Here is a 13,337-nt window from a genome sequence, read left to right as displayed (position 1 = left end):
TTAGCAGCCCCTCCCCTTGCCCTGGCAGCCACCAGTCTGCTTTCTACCTCTCTGGATTTCCAGTCCGTTTTTAATTCTTTATTTTGATTTTGTTGCCCACTAATATATATGCTACTTCAAAGAGATCCTTTTTGAAATGAAAAAAAAAATTAGACCGAAAGGAAAACTGATGCCCTAGCCCCCAAACGGGAATGCTGCCACCCCCCACCCCTCACCTCTAACGCCGCTCATGCAGCAGACTCACAGACACCTGCGCTCCGGGCAGGATCCCACACAGACGACCCTCTCCCCTCCTTGAAGCCTCTCCTGGTGTCCGTGACCCCGCACTTTCCTGGTTCCCCCATTCCGGCCACTCCCCTCCTCTGGGACCTGACGTCTAAACACAGCCTTCTTGGCCTCCAGTCTAGGCCCCTTCGCCCTCCCGCACGCCCCGTGGTTCTCCTCTACTCCCATGACCTCATTTTTGGTTCTGGTCCAGATACCCTTCCAAACAGCAGACTTCATCTACACTCGCTCCTCAAACTCAACGTGTCCCAGATGGAACCCATTGCCCCCGACTCCTCTCAGTGATGGTGCTGCCCCCTCTCCCTGGCTACAGCCTGGGTGTCCACCTGTCCCTGGTGCGCCGTGCGCTCCATCCCGTCTCCTGTCATGGTAACAGGTCCAGGGAACCCAACGAGCAGGTGATGTTTCCCTGCCACAGGGACTGGGTAAGGAATGGACATATAACTCAATAGGGACCAAAGAGAAACAAGGGGAGAGCTCAGGGAATTCTGGGAAAGAAATAAATGGCTCTCTTGAGAAAGCCTGTGGAGGAGCCAGCCCTCTCCCTCCTGCCAGAGGGTGCAGATCGGATGTCTGGACCTGCTGCGGCCATTCTGTCAACAAGCGGGAAGCCAGCCTGAGATGATGCTGATACTGTGGAAAGACACCAAGGACATTCCTGGGCTGCTGGATCCAGCTGACCCTGAAGGCCAGCCTACTGCTGGCCCTCCCATGCTGTGAGCCATGGCTGGCTGTACTGTCCAAAGATAGCTGCACCATGCTCTCCCATCCCAGATGCTCCTCTTGCAGTGTAACATCCACACTCCCTGACAGAACCGGGGATGGGACTCTATAACCACCTCAACCTGCACAATACGACAGAGGTGACATCGCATGACCTCTGAGGCCACATCATAGAAGGCAGCAGAGCTTCCAGCTGGCTCTCTCTCTCAGGACACGTGCCACAGGAGCCCTGACTGACTAGTGAAATCTAGCTGCCCTGGAGTCACTGTGCTGGGAAGCCCACGTGGAGGGATCACATAGAAACTGAGAGAGCTGCCCGAGGAGCTCGTGTTCCAGCACCAGCAGCTTGCCCAGGCCAGGGAGCAGACCTGTGAGTCAGGAAGCTGCCTCGGTGGTCCCAATTCCGGCCACCTTCTGACTGCACCCTTGGAAGGTCCCCTGAGCGGGAAGGACCGACACCAGTGAGTGATAATAAATGGACATGGCTATTTAACCCCCTTTACTGTTCAGGCCAGCTTCAGTTTGCTTTTGTTACTTGAGACCAAAAAGCATCTTAACTGATCCTAACTTGTTTCCTCAAGCCAGGACTCAACTGGAGGCCTGTTTTCCTGCCCGCTCCCTGCCAATTCAGTACCAGCGATCTTCTCTGAGCGCATCGCACCTCCATCTGCTTTCCTCCCGCACTGAGGCCGGGCCCTGCCCGAGGGCATCACTCTGGCCTGAACCACCACTCCCCCCTCTGAGCTGGTCTCCCACCACCCAACCCCCTGCATCAGGTACCCACTTACTTTCTTCACAGCATCCAGGAAGATATTTCCAATGTGCAAAGTGGCTCCAGTCACTTCATTCTTCCCAACAAAATACAAAGCTGATACCATGGGCTGATCAGCTCTATTTCCAGGCCAGCTCCATGGGGTCCCTCCTCCCTCTCTCCACTTCCACCTCCATGCTTCCGCTTTCTCCCCTTCTCAGGACAAGCCTCAGGGCCTTTGCACATGCCATTACCTCGGTTGGAATGCCCTTCCTTCACACTTTGCTTGAATAACTCCTTAACTATCCTTCGGCTCTGTCTTCCAAGAGACCTTCCTTGGCCCCCAATTTAAGGTAAGCACCCAAATTATTCTCTTGAGCAGCCTGCTCTTTTCCTGCACGATCGTGGAACAACTCTTCCTTGTTATTAGATTCTGTGTAGTTGTTGAATGTCTCTCCTCACTGATCTATGGGGCCCAAGAGGGCAGGAACCGTGCGTTTTCATTGCTGCATCTCTAGTGCCTGGCGCACGGTCACGGCTCCAGAAATATCTGTAAGTGGCGAATGGTTCTCTCAGAGGTGACCAGTGGACCTGAGAAGCTCCTGCCTCCGGTCCCACCCTGCGGGTGCCCCCCACCCAGGCACCCGGGGCTCACCGTATTTCTTGTTGAACAGATCCTGCACTTGCTCCCTCAGCGTGTTGGCGATGTCGATCCTGGAGAGTCTGGCGTCGTAATTTTCTGCAAAGTGAGAAACAATTATGGATTTGGGCTGTTTAATTAAAAGGCACTTTAGTGACTTTTAAGGAGTATGATTTTCTAATTATGGGGACCTCCTTCTTTGGCAATTATCAGATCCTTGGAGTGGGCCCTCAGGCCCTTCAGAGCTAGCATCTTGAAGGAGATGTGTGTTTCCGGAAGGACGCACACTGTCACGACAACAGCAACGCACTGGAAATTAAGTTAACTGTTGACATTTGAAAATCACCACAGCCATAAGTAAGCCTGGAGGTGAGAGACAGCATGAAGAGGACCGTTCCCGTGTCACGGTGGGCTCGGAGCGGGGAGACGTGAGCCCGGATGACGGCAGCCCCGGAGAGGCAGGGCGCCAGCCTAGCAGCTCCCAGGGGTCACTCCCTCCCTCACCCGGAGGGCGTTTGTTAAGGCGCCTGTATGCCAGCACGTGCCGGGGGACCCCAGATGGGCCCCTGTCCTTGGAGGATTACAGCCTGGCACTGCCTTGTGGGAAGAGGGAGGTGAGAGAGTGGATCTGGACCCCAGTCAACTAAGAGGACTGGGTATGAGGAGCGTGGGGTGCAGTGAGACTCAACTCCCCTCATCACAGAAAGTTCCAGCGGCCAGGGAAGGAGTGAGAGAGACTCAGCAGTGAACAGCCACCCCTCTGGGATTTGGGCCCCATCTCTCAGGGCTCCCCAACCTCCAGGGCTGGCTCTTCCTGCCACTGGTCTCGCTGACCCGTCCTCTGCTCAGAGCCAGGGACCGTCGGGCCCGCCTAGGAGATGCCTGCTCACTCACAGCCGCGCCTGGAGCTGCCCACAGGCACTCGGACAGCTGCTCTCTGCCCCCCACCAGAAAGCTGAGAAGCGACACTGCACCCCCAGAGGGGAGGGCCGGGGCCTCCCTCCGAGCCTGGCCCTGTCCTGCTGCTGTTTCTCAGGTGTGGTCCACACATCACGCTTTCCCCCTTCTCTCCCTCCACACTCACTTCCTCCCACCCCTTCTGGGCCCAGCTGTGGCGCCCCTCCTCTAGAGAGCCCTCCTGGCCCTTGGCGACCTCCCCTCCTCTGACCTCAGGCAGCTAGAGCAAGGCTGACTGCCTCGGACGCAGTGGGCAGGCCAGCGGACTCCGCAGACGGGTCGGGTCGGCGCAGCTGGGGCGCCAGAGCCCCGTGGAGCCCCTCACTCCGAGCCAGGCTGCAGCCCCGTGGAGCCCCGTGGAGCCCCGTGGAGCCCTGTGGAGCCCCTCACCCCGAGCCAGGCTGCAGCCCCGTGGAGCCCCGTGGAGCCCCGTGGAGCCCTGTGGAGCCCCTCACCCCGAGCCAGGCTGCAGCCCCGTGGAGCCCTGTGGAGCCCCTCACCCCGAGCCAGGCTGCAGCCCCGTGGAGCCCTGTGGAGCCCCTCACCCCGAGCCAGGCTGCAGCCCTGTTCTCACTGCCAGGCCCTGAGGTGGTGGCCAGCCCCGCCCCCAGCCTGGCCCGCTAAACCCCGCCGGGTCAAGGTCATGGCGCTGGGACAACTGACCCCATCCTGAGCTGCAACCTTACCTTGAAAGCCCTGTCTCTTCAAGCTCCTGTCCACAAAAGGGTCCCCGGAATCCCTCTCTGGGGCGGGGGGAAAGAAGCCGGGGTGAGCAGGCAGCTAGCTCCTGGGACCCAGGGACAAAGGCGGGGGCAAACCCAATGGGCAGGGTAGTTGGGGAATGCCAGGGGAGGACAGAGGAAGCAGGAGGGGTGGTGGCGGAGGCCTGGGTCCCCTCCCACGCCCAGCCCGCACCTTAGCCCACGACCCTGTGCAGGGTACCTTGGCTGTCCGTGATGGGCTCTTTGACTCCTTCGGTGAGCAGCTCAGGCCTGGAAGGAAATACAAGTGGGGCTGTCACCAAGGTCCCTCCAAGCCTCCCTCATACTGCACAGACCTCCCTGCTGAGCCCCAGTCTACACATCTGTGCAATGGGCCCTTCTGCCTCTGGGCAGCCCAGATCTGGGGTCCCTGCCCTCCCCCCTGCAGCTGTCCTGCTGACCCAGGTGAGAGTGGAGCGGGGGGAGTCTGTGCTGGGCTCTGAGGAGTCCAGGGGGTGAGACCAGCCTGGTCCTGGCTGGTGGGGCTGACACCCTCCCTCTCGGTTCCAGGACGCTGTATGACCGCCACTGGCCAGGGTCAGCATGGTCTGGGGGTGCCCCACAGAGCAGGTTTTAAGCGGAGAACCTGCTGGGGATGACTATGTGGTAAGTTCTCAGGCACAAGGAAGGCCCGAGGTTTCTGGCTAACACTTGAAAGCTGTCATTTCACTCTGGAGTCGGGGGCCGAGGGGACCAGACCCAGCTTTTCCACTAACACCTGTATCTGCACAGACTCCACAAAGCCCTCCCCAGACATGAGGTAACCTGCCCAACGTCCCTGAGGTAGGTATTGCTTCCATCATCCCATTCTTGGGAGGAGGAGACTGAAGGCGAGTAACATGCCCAAGACCACACATCTCAAGGAGCAGAGTTCAAACTAGGTGTCCCTCTCCCCCTCACCCACACCCCCCCCACTGAGGGACATCCCCTCCCCACCCAGACCTCTGTGTTCTCATAGGAAATGGGAAAATAAACCTGAACTGGCTCAAATAGAGGGGAGCAGTCCTCACAAATCCAAGTTTGAGGAGACAATGCAGGGATGTGGAAGGTACTTGGGCCCGGGAGTCGGGAGTCCTGTTCCTGATGCTCTGAGGTGACCTCATTCCACTTTCTGAGCCTCAGTTTCCCCATAAGAAGGGGAGCGGCAGTGGCGGTCTGAATGCAGTCTGAGGCCTTTTCCAGCTCCTAAGACTACCGGCCAAGGCAGCGCTGTGCCTCCGCCCTCCCCGGCCCTACAGCCCAGCCCTATGCCAGGCACCGAGCTGATGCCCAGATGCCTGCTGCCAGGACAGGCATCAGATCCTCACCCACTGGCTGGGTGACCTGGAGGCACCATGCCCTGAGTCTGGCCTTTGGCCTCACTCCCAGGCAGGGTCTCTGTGTCGTTGCTCAGCCACCTTTGCAATGGAGAGCTCATCACTTGGGGCATCCTCACCACAGGCCCACCCTCCTACTAGACGCTGGCCTGGCGTCCTTCCCCTTCAGGAGTTTTGAAGAATAAGCTCCGTTACTTGTCCCACTGCACCATGCCGTCAGCCCTCCCCTGCCAGCCTGCCTCCCCAGTGCCCTCAGGCTGCCAGAGCCCAGACCCCCACCCTGACAGGCCGCTGTAGCTGGACAAGGTTGCACTTGAACATGAGGCATTTAGAGTCAGTGCTGTGCAAATGTGTGTCTGGTCTTTGTCCCTGGTCCCTGGGAGAGAAGCTCTAAATCTTCGGAATTTCAGGAACGACAGCAGTGTCTGCTCTTCTTGGTGAGCCTCTGGGATCACACCTATGTTTACGCTAATAAGCGAACTCAGGATTCAGGAGGAGCAACCACGTGACCTGAGAACTGGGCTTTGAGCCACCTGACCTCAGCTCAGCCTCCTGACTTCTCGTGGTGGTGGGAGCGCAGGCTGGAGACTGAGTTCATCACATGGCCCACGAGCCAGCCAAGCCTACACACTGCATCCCGGTCAACACTGTGGACACAAGCTCGGCGGAGCTGCCTGGCTGGTGAACAAATCAATGCTGAGAGGGTGCCGTGCCCCGATTTTGTGGGAGAGGGTGTGGAAGCTCTGTGTCCAGTGCCTCCCAGGCCTGCATCCTTTATGTAAAACTGTAATCATACTGCAGCCTACGCCGAGTTCTAGCTAATTATTGAACCTGGGGGAGTCATAGGAAGCCAGCTGCTCAGAAGTGTAGGTGGCCTAGGGCCCCTCAAACTTGTGGCTGGTGTCTGAAGCGGGGACATTCTTATTGGGGTCTATGCCCTGAACCTGTGGGGTCTGCCAACTTGGGGTGTCAGCGTCAGAAGTGCACTGCAGCGCTCCATTCAGACAGAACCTTCTCTGCGGCTTCCCTGGACCTGTCTCCCACTGTGAGAATCACTCATGGTTTTCAATTTCCAAAGGGTTTTTAAACTTTAGAGAATTTGATGAAAGCAAGGGACTGTCTCTCCAGAAAAATGCACAAAATCATATAAAAATTTTGCATTTAAGTTCAAGGATGTGGGTCATAATGTTTTTTTGACCAAAGGTTTGGGAAGTTTAATTTGATTTTGTGCCAACTCTCATGAATAGGTAGTGGTTGTCTGGAGCATTGTTTAGAAGGGTGTGGAGGTCAGGTTCCGGCAGAAAGAGTGTTAATCAATTAGTGATATTTCCTGCAGGAAATACTTTCTCATTTATATAATCATATATATTTTATGGGCTGAATTATGTCCTCCCTAAATTCATATATTGAAGCCCTAACCCCTAGTATTTCAGAATGTGACTGTATTAGAAAGTAGGGTCTTTAAAGGGGTGATTAAATGTAAATGAGGACATTCTGACCGGTGTCCTTATGAGAGGAGATTAGGTCATGCAGAAAGAAATACCAGAGAAAAGATCATTTGAAGACACAGCAAGGAGGGGGCCATCTATCTGCAAGCCCAGGACAGAAGGCTCAGGAGGAACTAAACCTGCCAAAACCTTGACCCTTGAACTTTTAGCCTCCTGAATTGAGAGAAATAAATTTGTTGTTTAAACCATTTAGACTGTAATAATTTGTTATGGCAGCCCCAGCAAACTAATATTCACATATACATACATACACACATATATATAATATACACACACATATATATTATATATATATGTATAAAATATATATGTGTGCTTCATTTCACATACTGTAAAATTCACTTTAAAGTATACCAATCAGTGTTTTTTACTGTGTTCAAAGTTATTTATATAGCCATACGTCTATCTAATTCTAGAACCTCACCTCCCAAATGTAAGATGAATGAGCCCGGCCAGTGTGGCTCAGTGGTTGAGCGTCGACCCATGCACCAAGAGGTCACTGGTTCGATTCTCGGTCAGGGCACATGACCAGGTTGTGGGCCCAATCCCTAGTGGGGGGTATGCAGGAGGCGGCCAATCAATGTTCCCTCTCATTGATGTTTCTCTCTCTCTCTCCCTCTCCCTTCCTCTCTCTCTAAAATCAATAAAGAAAAATATATAAAAGTAAGATGAATGAAAAGTGGCTATTTTTCACTTAATAGTCCCAACAGTATTTTTGCTAATTTAAAAAATAGGAATAACATAATAAAGATATTCAAGTATTCAATCTCTCTCCTCCAATCATCTTTTTTTTTTTAATTAAAAAAAAAATAGTTTTCTTTACTGATTTTAAAGAGAGAGGAAGGGAGAGGGAGAGAGACAGAGACATTGATGAGAGAGAACATTGATTGGCCACCTCCCGCATGCTCCCCACTGGGGACTAGGCCCACAACCTGGGCACGTGCCCTGACCGGGAATTGAACTGGCGACCTCTTGGTGCATGTCAACCACTGAGCCACACTGGCCGGGCATCCTCCAATCATCTCTTGGAATCATGCCAACTAGTCTGTAGTCCCATCACCCACCTGCCACGCTCGACACGGTCAAGCCCTCTTCCACTTGAATCATGTTCTTCTCCTGGCTTTCAGGAAACTACAATTAGTTAAACTCACTTTTTAAAAATGCTATTGTTTTTGCCCTGGCTGGTGGCTCAGTCAGTTGGAGTGTCATCCCACACACCAAAAGGTTGCAGGTTGGATCCCTGGTCAGGGCACATACCTAGGTTGCAGGTTTGATCCCTAGTTGGGGTGTGTGTGGGAGGCAACCAACTGATGTTTCCCTTTCTCCAAAACCAATTAAAAAAACATATCCTTGGGTGAGGATTAAAATAATAATAATAAAGAATAAAACTGCTATATTTTTAAAGAAATGACCTTCTCATAGAGGCAACCACATGGATAAATCTCAAGGCTAAGTGAAGGGAGCCAGACACCACACGCGGCACACTGTTCGACATGGCTTCCAGAAAGGGCCGAATGATAACGGAGCAGTGATCAGCGGCTGCCAGGGGCGAGGGCTGCCCACACAGGGGGCACAGGAAGTTTTTGGAAACTGCTTTATATCTTGATTGTGGTGGTGGTTTATGTGACTGTATGAGTTAGTCTAAGTTCAAAGAGTTGTACATTTAAAAGAGGCGAATTTTATTGAATGTAAATTAAATTTCAATAAGCCTGACATTTTAAAAAAACCCACCTCGACTGAGACCTTTACAGTGTGCCAGGTTCTTTGCTAAGCTTTGACCTGCACTGCTACCCCGTGATGCCCCATTTAACACCCCATACACCCTGCCAAAGGTCACCGAAGTAACGACTGAGATCCAGGAGACAGCCTCTCAAGTCTGCCACAGAGCCACCCGGCTCATATGCCTCCCTTTCTAAATACAAAGTAGCAATAAAAACTGCTCAAGTGCCCTGACCAGGTAGCATAGTTGGTTAGAGCGCTGTGCTGATATGACAAGGTTTCGGGTTCAATCCCTGGTCAGGACACATGCAAGAAGCAATCATTGAATGCATAAGTAAGTGGAACAATAAATACATCAACGTCTGTCTCTGTCTCTCTCTTTCTCCCCTCCTCCCTCCCTCCCTCCCTCTCTCTCTCTCTCTCTCTCTCTCTCTCTCAAATCAATAAATAAAAACCAGGAGCACGGGGGAGAGGCTGTCTCTGCAGGTAAACAATGAGGTCAGTTCACACGGATTTGCTGTTGATTTGGCGCCTACCTTCGAACTGCCCGAGTGCTTAGGCTCTGGTTTGAGGGGATGAATGAGGCACGCTGTCTCCACGTGCTACATCCCTCCTAAATGCTGACAGCTCCCAACGATCCTTCCTCACACTGACCTCTCCACAAGCATTGTGAGCCTGTTACCCACCTGCTGTCTGTCCCTCCCTGGAAGGCCTGACGCATCTCACACGTCAGACCCAGCCTGACTGCAGCCGCCACCCACATCATCTCCAGCTCAGAAAAGGGCATCACCACCGGCCCGGGTGCTCAGCCTGTACCCTTTGTCACTCAGGCCTCCATTTCTCTCACATCCCACATCTAATCTATCAGCAAATTCTTCAAAACACTACCTGAATCTGCCCTGGCCGGTTTGGCTCAGCGGTTAGAGCGTCGACCTGCGGTCCTGAGAGACCCGGGTTCGGTTCCTGCTAAGGGCGTGTACCTCGGTTGCAGTTTGTCCCCGGCCCTGGTTGGTCGTGCGGTGGCAGCCACTCGATGTGTCCCTTTCACATCGATGTTTCTCTCTCTCTATCTCTTCCTCTCTCTCCCTCCCACTCTATCTGTACAAAAAATGGAAAAATGTCCTCGGGTGAGGATAAAAAAAAAAAAAAACACTACCTGAATCTGACAACCTGCAATACTCCCACTCTCCTTTACCCAGTTCAAGCGGCTGCCCTGTCCCCTGGGCCAAGTAAAGCCTCCTTGCTGGTCCCTGCTTCTGCCCCTGTTCATACCCCCCTAGGTTCCCTCTACCTCACAGCTGGAAAATAAAAAATAAAAAACAGACCAGATCATGTCACTCTCCTTAAAACCTTCCAGTGAATTCTCCTTCAGTTTGAAATAAAATCCAAACTCTTTTAGCCAGCCCAAGACCCTGTGCAATCTGGCCCCTGGTATCCTGGGGCCTCACCACCCACCGTTTTTCCCTTGTTTGCTTTGCACCAGCCATGCTGCATCTTGGCTAGTCTTCAAACACGCAAGCATGTCCCTGCCTCAGGGCCTTTGCACCTGCTGTTCTCTCTGCCTGAACACTCTTACACCAGATACTGACATGGCTCGCTTTACTGGGTCTCTGTTCCAATGTCACCTCCTTAGACAGGTTCCTACTTATCCCTCTCTACCCCCTTACCCTGCATGACAGGACTTAGCTCTACTTGACATTATATTATCATTTTATTTGGTGAGATTGGCCAATTCAAGGGCAGGACTCAGTGGCATTTGCTGCTGTATCACAGCCTTGAGCATGGCTGGCTCTCAAGATGTATTTGCTGAAGGAAGGAACCAGTTATCTACTTTTTTTGTCTCCTGAAGCACCACCTTCCCTACTTCTCCTGGTGCAAACTAGGCCCCATGGACAGCTCCCTGTCCCATGCTCGGTCACCAGCCTGTCTCTCTACGTGTGAAGAATACCATGAGTTTCCCAACTTGAGGGCCATCAACTCCTCTAAGGGAAACACACTCCTAAGGGTCTCCTCTTTCTTGCCACTTTCAACCAAACCAAATCTAAATTTACAAGACATGACAGTAATACACAAGAGTAACAAACACAAAACCTTCCCTTCTTTAAAAAAATTAATAGCGGCCCCCACCTCTTCCAGAAGAACTTTGTATCCGAGCTGGGCACACAGCTCCATTGGGCCTTCACTGACCAAAGTGAGATGCCCGAGGAAACAAGGACCTGGAACCGTCACTGCCGTCTTTTCCAATCCTGGGACAGTGGGCAATGCCCTCAGCAACGTCCTGATGCCCCTGGCCCAGGTCACCAACACACCAGCCCAGAGGATGCTCAGAACGGTCCAGGAGAGCAAGCAGTTGGGCACATTCCTATTCCATGTGTTGGCAAACTGGAGACTAAGAGATTGGCAGGCCTGGGCTGGGCCTGGATAACCTTGTGCCTGCCTAACTGTGCCCAGACCCTGATCAATACCCCACTCTTTAAAAACAAAACAAGAGCCTGCCCCAATCTGAAGAGGGAGATGGCGATTTGGTGCTGCTCCTGGATGCTGGGCAAGCCAGGAGGGCCCATGGACCTGGCCAGGCCTTACCTCTTAATGACAAACTGGATGCTGTTGCTGGCCTCCAGGATCTTCCGGAGCTTGGCGATCCCAAAGCAGTTGGGCCTGCGGAGGGAGATGCCTTCAGGCAGCCCCACCACAAACAGCTCCTCTGGGTACATCAGGAACTTGGAGTAGGGCACCTTGACGGGCTCCGAGATGCCAATGGCCTTGGCTGCAGAGACACAGCTGCTGTAGGGCCACCCAGAGCTACGGGGCCACCAGCCTCGACTCCCACCTCCCATCTGCACAGGGGCCACAGGGGCCAGAGCCCTTTTAGAGCCAGCACTTAGTTTCCCAACCTTCCTGAGAGGTGAGTACTGTCACCCAGTCTCCAGGTAAGAGAACTGGAGCTCAGACGGGATGTGACTCATCTTCAGTCCCGGAGCCCCAGAGCTGAGGTATGCGAATCTCGCAGTATAGGGGAAAGCACTGATGGCTGGTGGGACCTGGTATTGGCGCCACCCAAGACCATGCATCCCTGTGTTGCCAGAAAGGCCCTCCAGCACCATAAAGAACCCCAAAACTCTGTGTGGCCCAACAGCACATTTTGAGAAGACAGATCTGAGGTCCAGGTCAGGTGCCGTCACACACTAGTTGTGGGGCCTCAGAGAAGGCATATCACTTCATAAGGCCTCTTTTTCCCCATCTATAAAATGGGTATTAGGACACAGGGGTTTTGTGAGATGGGATGAGAGACCCTGTGTGAAACACTTAGCCAGTGTCTGGCAAACCACAGGCGCTTGATAGAGAACAGCTTTCGCCCGGGTACTGTGGCTCAGTTGTTGAGCATCGACCCTTGCACCAAGAGGTTGCCAGTTTGATTCTCGGTCAGGGCACATGCCCAGGTTGTGGGCCCGATCCCCAGTGGGGGGCATGCAGGAGGCAGCCAATCAATGTTCTCTCTCGTCAATGGTTCTATCTCTCTCCCTCTCCCTTCCTCTCTCTCTAAAATCAATAAAGAAAATCAATAAATAAAATCAAATAAAGAAAAATTATTAAAAATAAATAAAGAACAGCTTTCAACCTGCCTTCCCACCCTTTCTCCTGGTCTCTCTAGTAGGAAAGTTCTTGCTATGTAACAAGGGTGCCCGTGAGAACAGAGGCTCAGTCTTACAGTGGGTGAGTGCCCTCTCCAATCTGAAGCTGAGGCAGATGTGAGTGGGTGTGCTGACCGAGCAGGCCAAGGTGTAGCATTTCAGGGGGTGGCATTTTCTGGCAGTGCCTCAGTCTCCCTGGGTACCCCCGACCCTCCCCCCACCCCACCCTGTTCCCGTGCAGGGAGCAACTGGGATGGGGGCCAGCCTGGGATGCCCCGCCCCCGCCCGGCTCCTTGCTCACCGTATCTCGTGTTGAAGAGCAGCTCCACCTGCTTCCGCAGGGGCCGGATCACGTCGCCGTGGCTGTCTGAAAGGCAGAAGCAGCCTGCTGAGCCTCCTCAGTGCCAGCAGCACCCACTTCTCAGCTCAGGCCCCAGCTCTGCCGGCACCAAGAATGACCCTGTGGTGGGACCTTGGAATGGGGAAAGCCAGGGGTGGTGGTGGCAGGTCACTCATTCCTTCAGAAACACCTGCCCACAACAGGTCTGCAATTCCTGGGCTCAATACCTGCTTGTGAAATCCAGTCTAGGGCATCACCAACCTGAGTGGAGAGCTGGATGGTTTTGAAGCCTAAGAATGATCATGGGCCTTCCTAGGTAAGTGTCACTCCAGACCATCTCAGCAAGTTACTTAACTAGTGAACAAATACTAAGCCTGCAAATTCAGTATGTCGCCACCAGGTGGCAGTGGACTTTTGTTAACACTTCACGGTTCCAGCTGCCAGGCTGGGTCTGAGGAAGTAAGCTGCTTCTCCCCTCTGACACCCACTCATTCCATTTCAGAGGCATACACTCCTGAAAGGAAGCAGGCCCGTCCTCACCTGGAACTCCCTACCTGGCCTATGCTCATTCTCAGCTGAAAGGGAATGAGGAGTGTTCCTAAGAATGAGCATGTCTGATGGACACGACGCCCATTGTGTGCTTTCAGGCCTAAAGTCCACCTGCTCAGGAAGACTAGACTCAGACCTCACCCTTAAGATCTTCGT

At 53.4% G+C, this 13,337-nt stretch overlaps 1 protein-coding gene across 2 annotated transcripts in view; it reads right to left on the bottom strand.

The window, feature by feature from the left end:
• Window positions 1-13,337, bottom strand: part of GTF2IRD1 (GTF2I repeat domain containing 1) — a 110,709-nt gene that overhangs the window by 34,966 nt on the left and 62,406 nt on the right. Inside the window, exons 16-20 of one of the 2 annotated variants that reach the window (XM_036279217.1) lie at window positions 12,594-12,659; window positions 11,244-11,427; window positions 4,299-4,348; window positions 4,043-4,099; window positions 2,415-2,498 (exon numbers count right to left, since the gene is read on the bottom strand). In XM_036279217.1, the coding sequence (XP_036135110.1) occupies window positions 2,415-2,498; window positions 4,043-4,099; window positions 4,299-4,348; window positions 11,244-11,427; window positions 12,594-12,659 (441 nt within the window). The remainder of the gene's footprint in view (window positions 1-2,414; window positions 2,499-4,042; window positions 4,100-4,298; window positions 4,349-11,243; window positions 11,428-12,593; window positions 12,660-13,337) is intronic. The other variant, XM_036279218.1, reaches the window with a different exon arrangement.

The sequence above is a fragment of the Molossus molossus genome, unplaced genomic scaffold, assembly GCF_014108415.1.
Source record: "Molossus molossus isolate mMolMol1 unplaced genomic scaffold, mMolMol1.p scaffold_m16_p_3, whole genome shotgun sequence".
Classification (NCBI taxonomy): Eukaryota; Metazoa; Chordata; class Mammalia; order Chiroptera; family Molossidae; genus Molossus; species Molossus molossus.
Note: the sequence above shows the minus strand (reverse complement) of the source record. Positions and strands in the feature narration are given on the sequence as shown.